Below are 22201 nucleotides of genomic sequence, written 5' to 3' on the forward strand. Positions count from 1 at the left end.
AATGGATGAATTTCCTGCAATCTGCTGTTTTTTGCCTGACTGTGGGAAATGTTGTTGAGGCATAGGGATAAATGGGAACACAGAAGCATATATTAGCCTTGTTATTCTGTAATGCCATTAGGGGGATTGCTGTAAACTGGGCTTGTTTTTGAAGGTGATTTGAGGAAATGGCACAATAAATAATTGGACAGAATGTTAGAATATGAATTAAGTTTTTCTACATGCATTTTATATGGACTCATAATTTTACTTATTCAGATACTTTTTACTTTGACTTCCAGCTTTTATTTATTCCTTTTCTAATTGCAGTTTGCTGCTCTTTCAAGATTAGCTCTGGCCTTGCCTTATGTCATTCATATATCAAAGCTACTTCTCAGGGAGGTGCTTGAAATTTGTCTTCTGAAGAATTTACATTCATATGGGTCTGAAACATTCTTTAGCTATTCTCTTCCCTATGCTGGTTGCATATTTGTTTGCTTATTTGGAAGGTCCATTTCCAAAGAACTAAGATTATGTCTCTGGACAGAGATAGGGAAGCGGGGAGGGAGGGTTGTGTGTGTATCAGTGTCAGAAAAACATAGAAGGTCACAAATAATTTGGAGCTAGTTTGAAAAAGAGACTTACAGATAACAGCACATTTTTTGTTTGTGAGAGTCTGAATGAACAATTGTGGCTACTACAAGAATTTGGTGTAGACTAGATGACTGGTAGAAATTGAATTAGTCTGATGACAAGGACATAGCCCCCTTTTTTTTCCTATCTGCCTGATGGAAAACAGAAGAAAGCCTTTGGTGACACAGCTTGACCTGGAACGTCAGTATGCGCTTTGTGAAACGCTCTGATTCCAGCCCAGAACCCCTGTCATTCACTAAAGCCAATTTGGTGACGACTGGGAAGGGATCTCAGTGCAATAGAAAATCTTTTTGAAGAAAAAAATATCTGGTGGTCAGCACTCTGATGGTTGCTACTTAGCTTTAATCATCATTTGGAAAGCCAGACTGTCAGCCTTAAAACAGGGCATATTCCTGACTTAACACATTTAACACAGTCATTATAATGGTCATGCAAATTGATGATGACATTGGTGGCATCCTGTTTCTGTTCATTTCTTGCTTGGATGCTATCCTCCTCTTCTTCAGTCTTATCTTCACCCATCCCTTCACCCCATGCCCCTCTCTTTCCTTGTTCTCATCTATCACACTCATAGCTCATGCTCCTAATCCTTTCCCCACAGCAACATTCTCCCCTCCCCACCTTATTCTTTTCTTTTTAGCCAGGTTACTTCCTCCTCCTCCAAGCTGACTGGGTGCCACCAGGGGGAGCATTGAGAGCACAGAAGCAAAACTCTCCTTGTTCCCAATTCCAATACCCAGTTAGGGTATATACAAGTGTTACATTTCGATCACCCTAACCAACCTTAGGATGATCTGAGTGGCCCAACATGCAAGTGTTTAAAGGACTTAAAAGCAAGGGCACGCGTTCAAAGGGTTTAAGGCCTCAGAATTCAGAGACAAACTAACTTTACATTGGCCTGAGTTAACCCAGTCTAAAATGGGTTAACCTGGCCTAATGAATGCCTGCACACATTCAAGGCATAGCCCCAGGACTGGGAAAGCCAAGCCACTTGCCACAGCTTGGGGGCTATGCTGCTTTTACTCCCTCCCACCCAAACTATCCCCACAAACTCACCAATTCCACCCCACCTCCCAATCCTCTCCCCCAGTTTACCTTCAGCAGCCCGCACAATGCCTGCTCATGACAGGTTTAGGTGGCTCAGAGTAAACTGCCTAATCTGAGCTGGGCCATTCAAATATTTGTTTGCACCCTTACAGTCCCCAGGTTTAGGAGGAGCAGTCACAGGACTAAGTCTTGCCCAAGCCTCCAGGCTTAGGCCGAAGTCTCCCCTGCATGTTTGTATGAATAAAGTGGAGGTTGTTGTTTCCAATTCAAACTAAACAAAAACTCGAAAAACGGAGTTTAGTGTAGGTAGACCTGGAATCATTTCTTTCCTGCCACCCCAATCCCCAGCAAAACAAAATACCAAAACAATAGCAAAACAACCAGACAAACAAAAAGCAATCATTTTGGCCTGGCCTGAAGTGTTTTGTTTTGAGCTCTGTAATTTTTTACCCCTCTTTTTTTATCCATAGTGTATCTAGAGTTAAAATACTGTTGTGCTTCAACATTAACAAATATGTTTCTACATTTTATTTCATCAAAACTGTTCATCAACTTCAGCCTGAATTTGGAAGTCATTTTGCTTCCCCCAAAATGGCATTTTTTGGCTAATTCGCTATTTGCCAACAACATTTCCCCTTGCTTCTATGCAGGCCACTTTGTGAGGATGGTGTATGCATATGCCAAAATATAAAAGAGCTGTGAGGGGATCAAGGCAGATGCAGTTTTTAAAAAAAATTGCTGATAAACTCTAACAAACATGTTTCTGAAATGTGCAAACTGCCTTTTGGCAGGGGGTAGGGGTTAATACTTAGCAATAAAATAGGTTTGATACTTAATGGGTCTGGTAAAATACACATCACCTACAAGGATCCCCTTCTATATTTCAAGTCCCTGTTCTGTGGGATGGAGGAATTGGACCTTCTCTATTTTTTCTTTACTTTTATTCTTCAAAATAGTTGGACAACCTTAGCTAAAATTTCCCTCAGACTTTCAGTTTAAGATATATACTCTGGACTTTATCTTGGTTTGGTAAAGTTAAAATCAGCTTATTAAGATTCAAAAGATATTTGCTTCAGATTATAAGATTTTACATTATGTGCCTTGCTACCTATAACACTTAAGACAAATTTTATGATTCTAAGTTAATCAGTTTTGCAGCATTTTAAGGATAATGAAAAATGGAGGATGTTCTATAGTAAACACATTTAAACTGTTTTATTGGAGGTTAGAAAATGCTGTATTCCTAACTGGCATTTGGAATATTGCCTTCTAAAGGAAGCTGTTTAAATATTTATCAGCTTAACTAGGAATATATTTAAGGAATTTATTTGGAAAACTCTTTTTTTCTATCTCCCCCCCCCCCCAATTTCTTCCTATGGTATTATCTCCAACTTAGAGCATCATATGTTCAAATCCTACATTTATTTGATCATTGAAAAGTTCAGCTTTTTTTTATTTTTGAAAGAACTATTAAGCTACTAGAAGCTCTTTTAAAATATTTAAAAGACATTTAAATTACAAGACTAAAAATTGCTACAAATTTGGTGGCAGAAAATCACATTGATATGACAGTTTGTAAAGACCATACTTGGGCTTGTACTGGAATTTCTGGCACTTCCCAAATTCTGGGAGTTTTGGTATGGATATGGCCATTTTTAGCAAATGCCTCTCCTCATTTAAAAGGCGGGGAATAGTGTATTTATTTCATTGTACTCTGACAAGTCTTAGGGAGACCTAACTTGCCAAACATTATCACAATGTAGTTTTGTGTTCTCTTTGTTAATATGATATGTTTTGTCTTTTCTCTCATTTAGAGATCTAAGTGAAAACCAGATAAAAGGAATCCCCAGAAAGGCCTTTCGAGGAATCATCGATGTGAAGAACTTGTAAGTGACAACTTCATTAGTGTTTCTTGTGAAGTGTATTCTCTGTGGGCCTCACACTACTGCTGTTATTTATTTGAGCATTACACGTGTGCTCAGCTCTGCACAGAATACAGAGGAAAATAAGAGTCCTGCTCCAAGAACCAGGTTACAGTCAAAGAATAGTCATTTACTGCTGTAACTCCCATCATATCAGTGGGAGTGCTGAGCAGAGCCACAGATTATATTCTTATATTTAAAGGCTCTACTATGCCAGCAACACAAAATCTTACTCTGAAATCACAAGCTATGTAGTGAAATGTTATCTGCCTAAGGGAAAAAAAATACAATAGATCAGTTTGAAATTGAAAGAGAATGGCATCAGGGTTTTAGCTGAAATCTTTCATTCTACAGCTTAATTTGGAAAATGCAGGTAATTATATTACAGGGCATAGGTCAGGGCTACACAGATCAAGCATAAATTTCAGAGCAGGGAAGGTGAGAAAATGGTATGACTTTGTGAGGCATAAGAAATTAACTTGATGAACAGGTTTATTTTTCTTTCTGCCATTTGCATTCCCATCCTGTGTTTATAATAAAAAAGCCATTAAAGGGGGAATGTGTTTTTGTTGTTTGGTAATAAAATTAGTCTCAATTGGTTTGGCCCTTGCCTTTCGCTAAAACATGTAATGGAGAAATGTGGTTACATAAAGATTTCCTGTTCTACATTCCCATGACTGCAGCAGAGTTACCCATTAGCCATTTATGCTAAGTTGTCATTGTGTCAAAATCACACAGAAGAATCACCCAGTCATTGCCTCTATTAAAGACAACACTAGGACATCCTGAGAGAAACAGTTACATGGAGCAAGTTGACAAGCAGGCAGGGATTCAGGCTGCACCACAATGGAAGCTGCTTTCTACACTTTGAGAGGAAGGATTTTTAATACTTCTAGGCTAAGCCCAACATGTATCATATTTTACCATTATTAGTGTTAGCATGTGGATAATGCACAGAGGTCCCAGGCAGGGATCGTGGTCCTGTAGTCCTAAACATTTTAAGCATATATAATGGAAAAACTAGGTTTCCTCTGAGAGCTTTCAATCTATGAAGATGATGAGAGACCACAGGTGGATACAACAAACAGATGGGGGCCAGTATAAGGTAACACTGTGATCATTATGCTTAATGTAATAAGCAGCAGTCGCAGCACAGCTATACAATGTTATGAAGTGTTTTTGTATCAGTCGATACAGAATAACTGTGCAGTTTGAGTTTAAGCATGCTCAAATAGCAGCTTCTTTTCTAGAGACCAGACTTCTGTGAGCTGTGTTCAAGTAATCTGAATGGAATTAGCATACAGCTGGCTCTGAGTATAGGCATAGGTCCTAAAACTGGATTTTATGGATATTTTGGTCTTCGTTAGGGCCTGCTGCTATTTGGAGGTTTTGATTTCTAAGAAATTTAATTATATTCTAATTTTAAAACCTGTCCTCTGTCCAGGTCAACTTAGAGGGAAGGTAGGGGGCAGCCAAGATGTGTGAGAGAAATGTATGCTACAGAAAAGAAAAGTAACAGGCTGTGTGTAACCCATGTGTGGGACACGTCATAAATCCAGAGTTTGCAGACAACTGGCATTTTCAGTTTCCATATCAGAAATTCACTTGTAGTAATTTCTAAATATTTGCCCATGCAAAATCTGCAGAACGATAGGCCTAACACAGGTATTTATAGCCCCAACTTTGCTACAGTTAGAGACAACATTTTTCACTTGCATGTGTTCCGTAACTGACATGGCGTCACTTGAAGATTTCTGATTTCAGCTTCTTCAGGAAATTAAGGAATTATCATTGAAGACAGCTAGTATCTTCTATCAAGAAATACCGCATGGTATCCTATGTGGAGAATGCAGTGTTATCACTGTTCATGAAAATTCAGACAACCTGGTGACAGGGTGTTTTAAACCTTCCCAGAGGCATTGGGTGTTGGCTACAACCAAGGCTAGGGACTTTGACTGTGGTGTGCCAAAGGCTTCCGTTGGGACCAAAGCTGGAGGTTTCTGGCTAGAGGGTTTTGTCCCTCTTCTTAGAGTCAAGAGATAGGGACAGACTTTACGCATAAACTGGTTTAAGTAATCGGAAAGTAGTTTAAACCTGTAACAGAACAGATGTTCAGTGCGCATAAACCAGTTTCAAAATGGCCAAAACCAGTTTGCGACAAACCTGGTAGAATGTGGTATCAGACTTAATTGATTTGGGTCAAACTGGTTTATGCAACATCTGTCCCAGACCCCTTGCTAGTTTAAGTTAAACCAGAGTCCCCCAGTATCCCAAATGCTTTGCAGCCCTGGGTGGGGTTTTGCTCTCTGCTCCAGAGAGCTGGTCTGGGCCCCTCTGCTCTCTAGCCTGCTCAGGGGTGGGGTGTGGTCAGAAGCATGACCCCTGAGGCAAAGGGAGCAGGGAAGGGGTTTATTCCCCCCCGCGAGGGATTGCAGCTCCTATCACGTATGCCCCCTCTCCCCACCTCACTGGCAGAGGAGGGAGCATGGCCAGAGCCGGTTGGCATGGCCCTCACCATCCACCTGCTTTGCCAGTGGCTGAGGCTACAGGGCTGAACTCAGCTGGCCTGTGAGTGCTGCTGAGGGTGGAGGCAGAGGGGCCAGCCTGGGCTGGTCCACCAGTGAAAGGCCCTTCCCAGTGGGCTGCAGCTTGGGCTAGGGCTGTGTGGCTCCCTGAGCTGGGTGGGGCTGTCATGGAGCCCCAGCTGGCTGGGAAGTGCCCCGTGGGACCAGCCCATGGGGGCGGAACCCTTCCCAGCCCACTGGGGCTGCGTGAGAGCCTGGCCAAGCAGCACAGGCAGGGGCTGGCTGGGGAGCAGGCTTCCTGGGCCAGTCCAAAGGTGCCAGCAGGCCCTGAGCTCAGCTGCTCCCACCATGCCCCCTGTGCTGTGCAGCATCCAGGGCTGCAGGTGCAGAGGCAGCTGTGGGCTGGCCAGGATGGGGGACTGCTCTGCCCCACTCGCCTCCAGCTGCTGCTGCCATACCTCTCGGGAGGGGAAGCTTTAGCCCTGCAGCTTCTGCCCAGCATGTGGAGCTCAGGCTCCAGCCCCTGGATGCCTTGGAAGGTGTCCGGGTGGAAGGCGTCCAGGGGCTGCAGCCAGAGCTCCATGCACTGAGCAGAAGCCACCAGGCCCAGCAGGGCTGTTCTCCCCTCGCCTCCAGCTGCAGCACGTGCTCCTGCCACACAGCGCAGCACTACTCGGGACAGGGGAAGCTTCCTTCAGTCCAGTGGCTTCAATCTGAGCTGAGTTGATGAGCTGTCCCTAGCCAGATGAATGACTGTATTTGGGGTCAGGAAGAAATTTTACCTTATGGCCATATTGATATGGGCTGAAGTTTTTTATCTTTTTCTGTAGTGGAGGGCATGGCCCTCCATCCAAAATCTCTTGAGTATATATTAACACATTTCATAGAAGCAGGATGTTGGTTGCCATGGTTCTCCTGCTTTACCTGTAGGAAGTTAGCATGTCAGGTCTTTGTTGTGTCAGGGTTGATGGTAGTTTTATGTAGAGTTTAGATTATGGTTTGCATGGGATGGTTTGAATAGGGTTGGTCAGGCAGGGGGTTGGACTAGATGACCTCTGGTGGTCTCTTCCCGCCCTACATCTCTATGATTCTATGAATGAAAAAGATTCTCTGCATTCCAGTTTACAGTTTTTCCAGGGCAGAATCTTGAATGTGGAAAACCCTAATCAGGTTATGTCCAGGGGCTGAGGAAGTTCACATCCAAATGCCAAACATAACAGCAAAGCTTTGGAGAGAAGGGAAGAGGAAGCAAAAGAGAAGAAACTGAGTACACAGTTTTCTCAAAATATATGAAATAGTTGCAGAATCTTATTCTTAGTATTTATGGCATGCTCACTGCTTTCCTTTTGTGCACAGTACTGGGCCCCCTAACTTGAAATAAAGAAATGGAAGATCTAAAGAAATGTTATGGGTTATTGGGTTTATAACATGAACAAGCATTTTTAATGTCCATTAAGGCTAGGGACAGAAATGACACACAAACCAGTATAAGTGATCAGAAACTGGTTCAAACCTGTAACACAACATGAGTTCAATGCATATAAACTGCTTTCAAAATGGCCAAAACTGGTTTAATATAAACCTGGATGGATGTAGTATCTGACTTAACTAATCTAGGTCAAATCGGTTTATTTACCTTCTGTTCCAGATGCCCTTCATATTCAAGTTAGCTTGCAGTCCCCTAGCATCCTAGAGTTGGGCTAGCCTTGGCCTAGGCTGTCTGCTTCAGCCGCTCAGGGAAGCATGATCTAGTGCCCCCCTGGCTTCTGGCCTGGGCCACTGCAGGCATGTGGCAGCATTTTTGGAATCAAAAATGAATGTCTGTTCACTTGGCTATTGGTTCAATCTAGTCAGCTTAGACTAACCTGCAAAGACCCTATCGATTCAGCCTCTGGCTTTTTGACTGTCTGTATTTAACCTAAGACTGTGTTTCTACAATTATTTATCAGCACGATACTTTGGTATCTGCTAATATTTAATAGGTAGCAAGTTATTTGCTGCCTTGATTTCCACTAGTCCAGGACTTTTCACCTTGAATAAGTGCTTTCTCTTGTGGCAATTTTTTTTTCTTTCTTTTTTGTGTGGGAACCTTAATACACACAAACTGGCTTGATGTTGAATAAATTTCACTAGAGGTAAACTACTACTCCCACTAATCTCACTTCCTCTGCACTTTTTACTCTATAACAAGTTTTTCATGATTTTTTGATGAAATTTGTTATACTTACTGCAAATGACATGGGAGAATTATTTCTAATGTGCCATCTTTGTAGCATTTTTTTTATTATATTTCTGGGATGTTTAGTGTTTATGAGAATATAGGGTGGCTTATGTATGAAAGAGATTCTTCTGGTGTGAGCCAGATCAGCATAAAAAAAGTCCTTAAGAAAATGAAGAGGTTGTTTTATTTTTTCCTTTATAAGTAATGTATGAATTGTATGTCCACTAAGGTACATTAGTGAAGATGAATACTGCTTCCAGACACAGATCATTGGCTCCTGAGTTACTGAGAAAAATGTCAACCAAGCCTTATGAGCCAAATTGTGACTGGAAAACAAGTTAAAACCTCTTTAAAGTGATAACTTTAAGATGGTCTTGTATCTGAACCAAGTTAATATTTAATGTTTTAAGGAAACATGCTTATTCTGTTCAGAAACTGGGCACATCCTTCTGTTGTACAATATCCATAATGTTCCCCTCTGCATCACAGAAGTGAGCATGCCAAGGTTGTTCAAGTATCAAGTTCAAGATGATCATTCTTTGGCTTTCAGAGCCTTCAGCTGTGCTAGCACCTGCACTGTTAATCTCATGATAGTTCCCTACACATATATGCACTGATATCAGCTAGGATTGTTATTACTATGACTGTCGCTTTTCAGCTTTATTGTGGTTTTTTGTCAACTTTCAAGCTATTTCCCACTAGGTTTTGGAACATTTTAGACATAAGAGACAAAGTTGTAGCTTCTCACTGGTCTGCTCCCCCTGCTATCCTCATTCCTCACTCAAAAATAAGTATGTGGAATGACTACCACTCAACTGCTCCTCTGCATTTTGTAACTTCCAATCTCACGTGGCCTTCAGTCAATTTAATCAATTTATAAGCTGTAGGGAAAAATAATATCACAGAAGTTTTTATAGCAGAAAAATGGCAGTTTACAAACCCCTTCATCTATTTAGCCCATCTTATCTCTAACTGCAGCCAATGGTTACATGCCTTGTTGTGTAGGGCAGAAGGGAGGGAACAAAACAAACAAAAAAACCACCTCTCAAGTTGGTTTGGTGGGCTATATAATAAGGTCTTATCTTAAACTTCAAGGCTAGGGACAGACATTACACATAAACCGGTTGAAGTGATCAGAGACTAGTTTAAACCTATAACAGAACAGATGTTCAGTGCACCTAAACCAGTTTGAGAATGGCTGAAACTGGTTTGAGATAAACCTGTTTGAATGTAGTATCAGACTGAACTGATTTGGCCCAAACCAGTTTATGCAATGCTGATCTTAGACCCCTTGCTGGTTTAAGATAAACCAGACACCCCCAGCATCCCAGCATGCTCTCTGGGCTGGGCAGGGCTCTCTGCTGCACAGAAGGGCTGACCCCTTCCCTTTGCTCTCTGGCTGCAGCTCCAGAGACTACAGGCTGCTTCCGCCATTCCCCCTCACCACTCCCTGCTAAGCAGGAATTCCCCCCTCCTCTCTGCCTTGCTGAGGAGGTGTGTGTGTGTTAGCTAGCAGACCACATGCTGGCTACATTCTGTGCTGAAAAGACAGGTAGAATCAACAGACAGAATCAACAAGTAGCTGGTAATGTCCCTCTGTTTAGTTCTTAATTGGGTGATAAACATTGTTATCAATTCCCTGCTGGGCTAATCAGAGCTCCCGCAGGATCCTGGCCACTCCCCCCTCAGCTTTGTGCTGTGGAAGGAGTGGAAGGCTGCTCTAGCACCCTCCAGCTTCTAGCCTGATCCAGGCATGTGCCTGCATTACTGAGATGGCTGTTTGGTCACTAAACTGGTTTAGCCTAGCCAGGTTAGACTAACCTGCAAAGATTGAATCAGTTCAGGCTCAGGCTTTTTGAATGCCTGTCTCTAGCCCAACAATTAGAAAACCTAGTAGAGAAAGTCATGACAAGAGCCAGTGGTTGAAAACTGCAGCCAGAAAAATTATAAGTGGTAAAACAACTACATTTTTAGAAGTGAAGCGGATTAACCAGTTAAAGTAGTAGTTTTTTCCATCTCTTGATCTTTTTGGGTCACAAGTTAATGACTCTCTAGAAGGTATGCTTTAGTTAAACACAAGTCATTGGTCTCAGAAGAGAAACAACCAGATGACATTTTGTGGCCTGTGATATCTGAGAGGTCAGGCCAGATAATCTAATGATTCCCTTCTGGCTTTAATGATATCACTCCACTCACTTAGGAATCAAAGCAAACTGACATATCCCTAGACCATTCCAAGAATGTCACTGTTTGGGAACTGGTTCACAGTTGTCCCTGGATAGAAGTGTCTATGAATACACTGGTAAAGGTTCTAAGCAGAACCATCACCTTTTAGGGATTGCATTGCTGCCAAAATACCCCCAAGAGGTACTAGAATATCCAGACCACCATGCCTTCCAAGGGGTTACCACCTGATGCCTTCCAGTTTACCCAGAATTCCTCTAGAAAAGGAGAAAGACCCAGATTGGGGGCAGAGGGTTGGAGTGGAGGGGTTAACAGGTGCTAGGGGCCTGGGTGGCCCCCTGATTCTGGTCCCCATTTTGCTTTGGGAGTCCCCTCCTCCCTGCAAGAACTTCCAAGCTCTTCCAACCCCTGTCCTGGAAAGCCACCTTATCAAATTCACCTCCTTGCTACAGATCTTGGGTAGTGTGGTCCCAGGCTCAAATAGGGAGGAGGGATTAGAGGGATCACCAGGTGTTTCATCCCCCCTGCTTCTGGGCTGTCACCCCTTCTTCCCACACAACTCACAGCCCATGCTTCACTTTCCCTGCTTACCTTACCTCCACAGCCCATGCTTGTACATTACTGAACTCTGCACGATGATATGCAGATAAAGGGTGACCAGGTACATGTGAGCGTGTGTGTGTGGGGAGGCAGGATTGAATGCCTTTGCTTCTTCATTCCAGGGGATCCTTCCTTTGGGACTTCTCACAGTCTTTGCCTAACACTGAGGATTTAAAAGGTTTTTCTCTGGAAAACCACTCAAGTACCTTGCATTGCCTGCAACTGCATAGAGATCTGTATGCAGAGTAGAATCTGCAAGGCAAGGCTGGCTATAAGAGTATAGCACAAAGGGGGAGGAAGAGTTAACAGTTAATGAGCTAATTCCTTTCACATTGAATATTAAATTGACAGCCAGTTTTGTTCTATGAAGCATCTATTGTGCTGTTTTTCTACTACCACCACCCAGCAATGATCAGGTCTTTACTGTTACAGACATAAGCACCCACCCACTACAAGTAGGGGCAACAAAGCCCTCTCCTCTGCCCTAGAAATTGGCTATCCCACCACCCCAAATAAGCCTAGGACCCTGCCCTGGCTCCCTGCAGGGAAGTGAAACTGAGAGAGGCTTTTTGTTTCCCTTACCCCCTGTGCTCTGTGGTCATCTCTGTGAAGATGAGGAGTTGTGCAGTTTGGGATGCCTGGAGAACTGAGCAGACACCAGGCATGGAATGTTCTCTGTCCACACATAACACTGAACTGGTTCAAGGAGGACCAGCTCAAAATAGTACGTGATTTTCCTGGTTTTCTTTTTAAAACATTCCAGGAAGTTTAAGCTGGTCTGAAGTGGCCTGTGCACCTAGACCAGAGGTTGGCATTCATTTGGGATGGAGGGCCACTTAAAGAGTTTTGATGAGCTGTTCAGGGCCTGGATGCGGTGAGGGTGGGTACTGATCCAGTCTCACCTCCAACCCCCCATCAGCTTTTTATACCAAGTAGCAGGGGAGGGGGGAAGGGGAGATGTCAATTGAGCCTGTCTGATCCAGGCCCATCTACTCTGCACCCATCACCAGGGGTGCCAGATGAAGTGAACAGGTGGGCAGGCAGGCAGAGTCTCCATGGAGAATGGCCTAAGACCCTTGCAGGGAAAGCACACTTGGCTGGGCAGATGGGATGGGGCCATGGGTTGACAGGGTATACAGTCCAGGAGTGAGTTGAGCAGACAGGCAGGTGGGTGGAGCTGGGACCAGGATCATGGGGTGGTGACAGTATGAGGCATTTCTGCAAGTCTTATTTAATTAGAGCAACTCAGCCCACCTTCCTGAGGGCTGTACTGCTAAGTATTCTCCCACAGGTGGAAATAAACAGATGCCTCCTCAAAGAAGAAATGTCACTTTACAGCAGCTCTCCTACAGTGTTGCCTTGGATATTCACACTATTCTTCCACCTTTTCTTCTCAGTTATCATGTCTGTGTCACAAGGTTTGTAGGATTTAGTATAGCAGCTGAGGAGTTCCTATGATTGAAAGTCATTTTGTAATCTTGACCCTAACGATTTGCTTTCATGAGGGATGGTTACTTTGCCCCCAGATACAACAGTGTTGGGGACAGCGTCCCATCGGGGTGAATGTGCAGAGGTAATACTCTCAGAATCACAGTAACTTCTGAGTTACCTCCCTTTCTTTCCTAGCCTTCTTTTGAAGGCAGTGTGTTCTTTTGTTTGGCATCAGAAGAAGCATTGCAGAAAAGAAAATCACTAAGTTAAGTCTTGCCATCCTGAATAATTTTGAATAGCCTGACTGAAAACAAAGATAGCAAGACACTTTGTGTGTGCTTCCAGTAACCTTTCTTCTGTTGTTGCCCATTCTTGCCTTGCAGTTTTTCAGCCTTATAGTCTGTCAACCATTGGTGTAACTAGGGGTACACAAAAGGGGCACTTGCCTCGGGTACTAAGTAGGAGTGCCAGAATCACCCACCACCCCCACACCATTTGTGCCGGCTGCAGCTGTGGCTGCTTCGAGATCAACAGCTGGGGCAGACAGAGCATGAAGCAGTAGCAGCAGTACCTCAGCTGGGGACTGTGTGCTACCCACACCCTCACTCTTCTGCAGAGTTTGCCCAGGGCACAAACCCTTTTTGTTATGCCTCTGCTGCTAACAGCGATAACCGAAGTGTGGGCCTTGTCTATATATTGGCACACTCAAAGTTGGTCTTGCTGAAGGATGGACAGGATGCAGGCACTATAAGGCTGTGGTTATTTACATGATTATTCTATAAAGTTCAGACTCAAAAAAATACACTTGTCTATGAGAAATCACTGGCATTTGATTTTAATTTACTGACCATGGAAGTCTGCATTTGTTCAGCTTTGATTTCGTTCTCTGGCCAGCTTTGCTCTCAGATACCATTCTGCAGCACTGTGATGCAGAAAAGTACATGCTTCCAGGTTCATCTATCATGATGATATGGGCTCATTGCATTCATGTCACAATATTTCAAAACAGTGTATGTGGTACTGCTTCAAATTACTGATCTTGCAAGCTGTTTCTGAAGCATCATGAAGCCTCTTGGGTAATCAGCTGCTTTACAGCCCTGAAGGTTCCTTTAGAGATAAATTAAACTTACAGAATTTTTTAAATATTATTGCATAATTATGTCAGCCATGTTGCACATACATGGTATTTTCTACCGCTGTAAATCAGCATACATTTATTTTGCTTAAATACATATCCTTCAATATCTACAAGATTAGAGCTGTGAAAGTAATGTTGAAAACATTTTAGTGAATATTGTTTCTACATATTCAATCGGTTGTCTTTGGACAGGTTCAGACCACTGTTAACATTAATTAATTAATTAATTGGATAAACTATCCGATTAACTTTAACAAAAAGTAAATTTTAAATGATCTACTCAAGGTTTGTTGAAAGATGAATTTTCAGTCATATGAACGGGTACCCACCTCATCCAAAAACAGTAACTGCCATGTGACTTTTCTTATCCATCAACACTCAGCAATACAATGTTTATTTCCAATGTTCACGATCCATCCAGAGAATACCAAAAAAATTTAAACCCTCCTTGTCAAATGTACTAAAATACATTAAAATACAAATCCAAGAAAATGGTGATTGGATTGCAGATATTGCAGAAGCGGAAGAAGAGTAAGTGGTCATGAATTATTTATTGCACAGTAATGTTGCATTACAAAACCTTGCTACCTTAGGCTGAGACTTTTAAAAGAGTATAATTTCTTTGTGCCTTTTGAAAAGTCACACCTTATTTCATGATATATATGTTTGCCTTTTCCCACTTCTACCACTGCAATTTGTACAAAACTGGGAAAGGAAGGGAATCAACCGGTAGGACTGATTGTTCATTAATTTAAGAAGGTGTAAAATCTGAAGTGACTTTATTAAAGGCTGTAGTTATAATGGTGTAAAACCATTTAAACTGAGGGAATTTGATTCTGCTTGTTTATATTTGCATCTTTGCTTACATGCTTTTCACAGAGGTTGCCCAATCAAAGTCGGTCTCTGATGATGTGAGAGGCTCAATATATTTTAAATATATTCTAATATGTGAACATTTAAAAGGCAAATACATTTATATTGTGGAATGGATTCCAGATTGCTTTGATCTTTGAATACCGATATTTCTTGAATGTTTTTAAAGGTGGCAAAACCATTCAAAGATATGGAAGCATAACCATTTATATGAGAAATATATGCTGGAGACAAGCCTCATGCATCCTTTAAGGGGTGAATAGATCATGTTATTTATAACTAAAAATCTTTTAAAGGATTTTCCCTCTTCCTATTCTTAAACTTATAACTACTTTCAAAGTATTCCAGTGGATTAAATATTTCTAACTCCTGTAATTGGTATTCATTGTGATATTGACCATAATGAATTCAGGAGGTATCTCTGTGGCTGTCACGTTCACTTTCATAGAAATTCCATTGTAATGCAGTGTTATTATACTATTAAAATAATGTGTTACTAGTTTAGCTCCTTCTATGGTGAAAAATCACCTGCAGTATAAGTTAATTTAATGAATATATTAGTTTAAGCTTTTGCCATCTGTTCTTCCCCTTATTATAAATGCACAAAGCACATATTTCACAAGTATATCATTAAAAAGATGTGATTGATTGAAATGCATGTTCATGATCCCTGTACAATTCAGAATATAGTTAAGGATATTTTTCTCATAATTCACAAAATAATCAAATATGTGGTTTATGTTGGTATTGGGCATTTATTGATACAGAGATTTTTCATGTATCTCCTATTGAATGTAGCTGTTAGACAAAGCCATCATCCTATCTAATAGAGAATTTAGTTCACTGTATTTGCCGTCTGAGAATTATAGGCCACCCTGACATGAGGTTTGACTTCATAGAACTGCCCCATCTCTCTTATGATAATGTTCTGTATCTACTTCCAGGCTTGAGAAATAACTCTGTCATCTTTTCCCAAATTGAGAGTCCAGCAATGCAATGGAACACCTGCTTAGGATACAGACAAACCATACATTTTAGCTGTTTTAAAAGAAGGGCTGATGGACTCCCATCCTGTGCCAGTCCACAGTTCACCATGGGATGCCCGTGTAGTGACGGCAGCCCCCAGCCCTTCCAGCTCACTGGGGTATAGTGGCATGGAGCATAGCAGCTAGGAGCAAAGAGCAGTGGAGGGAGCACTGGTGAGGGCGCTGTGTCCCAGGCTGGGGACCAGTCTCCATGGAGACTGTTCAGCCAGGCAGGGAGATGCCTCTGGGGCCAGGGGCTGGTCTCCCTGGAGACCATGTATGACCAGGTAGGGAGCTGTGGCTATGGCTGGGGGCCAGTCTCCATGGAGACCAGCCTCCAGCCCTGGACACAGAGACCTCTCTAGGTCTCCCATCATTGCCACTGCCCTCACTGCCATTGCCCAGCAGCCCCCAATGCAGTGGCACTGGGGGCTGCTGCCACTGCATGGGCATCCTGGGGTGAGCTGTGGGCTGGCACAGGATGGGGGTGCCCCAGCTTTTCTTGTCACCCGTCACCCTGACCTGGTTCAGGCTGCTGCAAGTGTGTGGCAGGACATGGAGTAGCCACCAAGTACAACCCCCTCCCTCCCTCCTTCCCTTGTCCCCAGGCCAGGGGAGGGAATGGACAAGGGGAGAAGGAGGGAGGCTCAGTTTCCCCCACTTGGAAGATTCAGCGGTCATGCGGCCATCCCTGCCCTTGCCTCCCCTCCCTGGCCTCCCAAGCCTCCTCTGCAGGGCTTGCAGCCCTCCTCTCTCCCTTGTGGGTGCTGCAGCCCCCCAGCAGCTTCCAGCTTTGTCCTGGCCCTGTGCTGTCACTGGCCCAAGATCCCAGCCCCAGACGCAATTCGATCTTCTCCCTGTATGCCCCTGCCCGTGGAACCTGCACCCATCTCAGGGGTGTGAGCACAGCTGATCTTGGCTCTGACCTGTCCCTGCCCTATCACTACCCTGTGACCCTGCCCTGTGACCCCTCTCTAGCCAATCCCACTCCTAAACACTGCTGCCCATGGCCTCATCCCACATAGGGAGCTTAATGAGTTGTTCTGGGGGTGGGGAGGGTGCTGACCTGGCCTGCAACCAATATAGTCTTTGTGGCCCTTTGGCCCAAATCATTGCCCATCACTGTGTTAGCTCTAGCCCAACTTTCTAATCTGTCAAAATCCTTTTGAATTGTGCCTGCATCCTCCAAAGTGTTCTCAATCCTTTCCAATTTTGTTGTCCACAGACTTGCTCAAGAAGCAATCTATGCCAGCCTCCAGATAATTAAAACATGCTGAACAGCACTGGGTCCAGGACAGACCCCTGTGGAGCTTTTCTCCTGCCATTCTAACATGGACCCATTAATAATTACCCTTTACTTGCAAGCCAGTGATCTGTCCACCTTTTAGTAGTCTTATCTAGCCCACATCTCTCCAATTTGTTTATGAGAAGGTCATGTGGGACCTTGTGCAAAGCCTTACTGAAGTCCAGATACACTATATCAACAGCATTCTCTTCATCCACCCAAGCAGTTACTTTATCAAAGAAGGAAATGAAGTTTGTTTGACATGATTTGTTTTTCATGAATCCATGCTGGCTGCTTGTGATCAGCTTTTCTCTTCCAGATGCTTGTAAATGGACTTCCTTAGGATATGCCAGTAACTTCCCAGGTGTTGAGCTAAGGCTAACTGGTCTGTAGTTCCCTGGGACCTCCTTTTGCCTTTTTTAAAGAGGGGAACTAGGTTGGCTCTCTTTCAGTCCTCTGGTACCTGACCCACCTCCCATGAGTTCATGAATATCATTGCCAAGGGCTGCAAGATCTCCTTTGCCAGTACCTTCAGTAACCTGAAGGCATCTGGCTGCAGCTTGATTTTGTTGTGAAGACTGACACAAAGTAACTGCTCAATAGCTCAGCTTTCTCTACATCTTTGGTTAGCAGTTCCTCTTAGCTTGTTATCAGAGGACTCAGCTTCTTTGTTCCTTCTTTTTTGGCCAGCATACTTATAGAACCTTTTCTTTTTATCCTTAACCTCCTTTGCCAGGTGCAGCTTGTTCTTTATCTTTGCCTTTCAGATTTTGTCCCTTCAGCTTCTTGCTACTTCCTGGTATGTATCCTTGGTGTCATGCCCATGTTTCCATTGCCTGTATGCATTTCTTTTGCATTTGAGGCATCTTAGAAGTTTCTTGTGCAGCCACATTGCTCTCTTGACATTCTTCTTGTGCTTCCATCGTGTCAGGGGAGTCTTTTGTTGCACAATACTGTGCTCTTTAGAAGCTCCCAGCCATCCTGGGCACCTTTATCCTTCCATCTACCCTCCCGTGACACCATGCCTATTAACTCCTTGAGTTGGATGAAATCTGACTTTTTTAAATCTAACATCCTAATTTTGCTGACCTTGTGCATTCCCTGTCTCAGGATCTGGAATACTCATATTGTGATTGCTTCCTCCCAAGTTATGTATCCCCCTTCATATCCTCCAAGAATTTTTCCCTGTTGGTCAGGACAAGATCCAAGGCAAGCAGTCCCCTAGTTGTACTGTACACTTTCTGGAACAGACAGAGATCCTCCAAATAACTTAGGAAACAGTTTGACATTTTGGCTAGGGACAGATATTACACATAAACCTGTTTAAATAATCAGAAACTGGTTTAAACCTGTAACAGAGCAGAAGTACTGTGCACATAAACCAGTTTGAGAATGGCTGAAACTAGTGTGAGATAAACCTGGTTGGATCTTAACTGATTTGGGTCAAACCAGTTTATGCAATGTCTGTCTAAGACCCTTTGCTGGTTTAAGCTAAACCAGACACCCCCCAGCATCTCGACATGCTCTCTGGGCTGGGTGGGGCTCTCTGCTCCACAGCAGAGCTCACCCCTCCCTTCTGCTCCCTGGCTGGAGCTCCAGCATAGACTTCCAAGCACAAAAGGGTCTGATGGCTTCCCCATGCCTCTCCACCCCTCCCCCACCTTTTATCACTCACTGCTTAAGCAAAGATCTCTTCCTCCTCTCTCCCACAGCACAGACTGTAGCCAGCATGTGGTATGCTAGCTAATGCTGTGTAAGGCAGATAGGACAGTGTCTGCTTAGGGCTTATTGGAGGTAATCAAAAGCTCAGATGGTAATGTCCCTGCATTCCTTCCTTTGGAAAAGGCAGACAAGGTTCTTTGGGTAAATCTGATATCTTTTATTAGACCCAACTAAATAGTTGGAAAAAAAATTCTTAGCGGGCTTTTGTGTTTAAAAATCCTTTGTCAGGCTGAGGAATCATCTGCAGCTGGTGTGCATACTTCCTGGATGGAATGAAGAGTAGAGAAGCCAGAGGCTGGTATGCATTTTCCTTTGGAAAAAGCTGTTTAAGAAGAGCTTGTAATGAGTGAGGTTTTGTTTTCTGATGTGGTGTTAAATGCTAATAACAGAGCTGATAAATACTCCCTTATCAATGGGGAGGACCCTGCCCTAATCAAAGCATCCTGCTGGCCATGCCCCCCTCAGCTTAGCCCTGTGCAAGGGAAGGGAGGGATGTTCTAGCACCCCCCCTAGCTTCTAGACTGAGCCACTGCAGGCATGTGTCTGCATGTCTGCAGTGTCTGTCTGGTTACAAAACTGATTTAGTCTAGCCAGGATAGACTAACCTGCAAAGTTTGAATCAATTCAGGTTCAGACTTTTTGAAGGTCTGTCCCTAACCTTTATGTTTGACTGCACTGTTCTTCCACCAGATGTCTGAAAAAATTTAAGTCTCCCATCAGTACCATCCCATAGCTTTTGGGTATATCTGTCTCCTGCTTCAAGATACCTCATCCACCTCCTCTTCCTGATTTGGTGGCCTATAGTAAATCCGCACCATTATATTGGTATCATATCTTTCACCTTCACCCAAAATTCTGCTTTGTTATCATCTTTGTCTAGAACTAGGGAACAAGTGTATGTATTTTTGACATACAAAGCAACATCACCACTTTTTCTCCCAACCCCATCCTTCCAAAATAGAGTGTAACCCTCGATGTTGAGATTCCAGTCACAAAAGCTGCTCCGCCACGTCTCTATGATGCCAATCAGATCATAGTTCTTTTCACAGTCTGTAATTTCCCTGCTCATCTTCTGTATTCCCCATACTTCTCATATTTGTATACATGCATCAGACATATTTTGCTTTTTGACCTACTCGTTTTATGCCACTTTTGGCAGTCCTTCAGCCCTCTGGACCTTTCCCAGACTTAAGTTACTTTTTTGAGTCCTTTTACCTCTGGACTGTGTGCTATGTTGCTGGAGGGTTTTGATCACCATCCCCCATGGAACCTCTTTACTAGGTTGGCCAGATGACCCACTATGGTGCTCTTCCCCATTCTTGTCAGATGGGTCCCATCTCTTGATAGCAGTCCTCCTCCCAAGGGCATCCACCTTTTGTCAAAGAAGCCAAAGCCTTCATGTCAGCACCACCATCTCAGCCACACATTCACCTCCAAGATATGATGGGCCCTGCCTGGACCCATGCCTTTCATGGGAAGAATCAGTTAGAACACCGCTTTTGTTCCAGGCTCCTTAGCTGGTCTTTCACCAGCCAAAGGGAAAATCACACCAGCTAGGGTACAGAATGAGTAGGGTTCAAATGACCGCCTTCCTACTACTGTCATAGAACTGGTGTGTGATCAGTTAAAGAAATTGGATGTATATGAGTCAGCAGGACCAGATGAACTTCATCCAAGAGTATTAAAGGAGCTGGCTGAAGCCATTGCAGAACCCCTGGTGAAGCTCTTCCAAAACTTGTGGCATTTTGGGCAAGTCCCCAAGGACTGGAAGAGAACCAATGTTGTGCCCTTCTTCAAGAAGGGTAGGAGGGAGGAGCCAGGTAACTGCAGGCCAATTAGGCCAACTTCTATCCCAGGGAAAATCCTGGGAAAATTCATTAAGGAGTCTACGCACAATAGGCTTGCAGAAGGTAGGATTCTGAATGACAGCCAGCATGGCTTCATTGCAGGAAGGTCTTGTCTTACCAATCTCATCTCCTTTTATGATCAGGTAACTCTCCACCTGGGTAAGAGAGAGGAGGCTGATATAATATACCTCGACTTCCAGAAAGTTTTTGATCTGGTATCCCATGATGTTTTTGTGAGAAAATTGGAAGACTGTGGGTTTAACTGCGAGACAGTCAGGTGCATAGAAAACTGGCTGCAGGGTAGGACCCAAAGAGTTCTAATGAATAGATCTGTGCCATCTTGGCGGGAAGTGGACAGTGGTCTCCCATAGGGGTCGGTGCTTGGTCCAGTCCTAGTCAACATCTTCATCAATGATTTGGATGTTGGGGTGAAGAGCTCACTGGCCAAGTTCACGGATGGTACCAAGTTATAGGGAAGCATGGTCACACTTGAAGATAGCCTGCAGATACAGGCAGACCTGGACAGGCTTGCAAGTTGGGTAGAGTGGAACCAAATGAAGTTCAACGTTGAGAAATGTAAAGTGCTCCACCTGGGAATGAACAATCCTCATGCACACCTGCAGGCTTGGCAATGCCAACCTGGCCAGCACTATGAATGAAAGGGACCTGAGGGTAATAATAGACAACCATATGAACATGAGCCAACAGACTCATGTGTGACTCTGTAGCCAGCAGGGCTCACTATACCCTGGCGTACATCAATCGATGCATCTCCAGCAAAACCAAAGAAGTGATTCTCCCACTCTACTCAACATTGGTGAGACCGCAGCTGGAGTACAACATCCAGTTCTGGGTGCCACACTTTAACAAGGACGTAGTAAAGCTTGAGAGAGCCCAGAGAAGGACCACCCGTATGATCAGAGACTTGTGTGGCAAGCCATATGAGGAAAGGCTGAGGGATCTGGGACAACTCAGCCTGAAAAAGAGAAGGCTGAGAAGGGACTTGGTAGCAGCTTACTGCTATGTCGGAGGCGTACATCAAGGGCTCGGTGAACAACTGTTCACCAGGGCACCCTTAGGGAAAACTAGGAGTAATGGCCACAAACTCCTGGAAGACCATTTCAGGCTCAACATAACAAAGAACTACTTCACAACTAGGGTGTCCAGGCTGTGGAATAAGCTCCCTCCAGAGGTGGTACAATCACCTACCCTGGAAATCTTCAATAGGAGACTGGACAGTCAATTTGCTGGGGTCACCTGGTGTCTTTCCTGCTTGGTGCAGGGGGCTGGACCTGATGATCTTCTGAGATCCCTTCCAGCCTACATTCTATGAATCTATGAAACCTGACTAGTCAGTTTCAGTCTTGCTAACATTTGATCATAAAAGCTTTGCAGGGGCATTAGGTCATCTCCTCTGATACATTACATCTCATCCTGCAGGGCCAACATCTGGTCATATTTTAAGGGGACTGTTTCTTACCTGGGGCAGCAGCAAGGGCTACAAGAAACATAGCCAAACTTGGGAAAGTGCAAAGAATATAAGGGTGCAAGGATGGGGGTCTATGCGTACTAGGCTGCTTGCAGATGTTAATACCACCCTCCCTTGCAATGGCACTTTACTTCAAACTCCACACGCCCCTGCAGCAAGTTCAGGGCATGTCCAAAGAAGGTATGTTGGGCACTTTTATGTAATAGCTGATTGAATCAGCTTTAGATAAAAGCACCAAGAAGCCCCACTGAAGTGCTCA

General features: G+C 43.8%; 1 protein-coding gene across 4 annotated transcripts in view; it reads left to right on the forward strand.

The window, feature by feature from the left end:
- The window catches only part of SLIT3 (slit guidance ligand 3), a 964832-nt gene that overhangs the window by 523652 nt on the left and 418979 nt on the right, over positions 1-22201 (forward strand). For all 4 annotated transcript variants that reach the window (XM_019487139.2, XM_019487141.2, XM_019487140.2 and 1 more), the window contains one exon: positions 3495-3566. In XM_019487139.2, coding sequence (XP_019342684.1) covers positions 3495-3566 — 72 coding nt within the window. The remainder of the gene's footprint in view (positions 1-3494; positions 3567-22201) is intronic.

The sequence above is a fragment of the Alligator mississippiensis genome, chromosome 9, assembly GCF_030867095.1.
Source record: "Alligator mississippiensis isolate rAllMis1 chromosome 9, rAllMis1, whole genome shotgun sequence".
In the NCBI taxonomy this organism is placed as follows: Eukaryota; Metazoa; Chordata; order Crocodylia; family Alligatoridae; genus Alligator; species Alligator mississippiensis.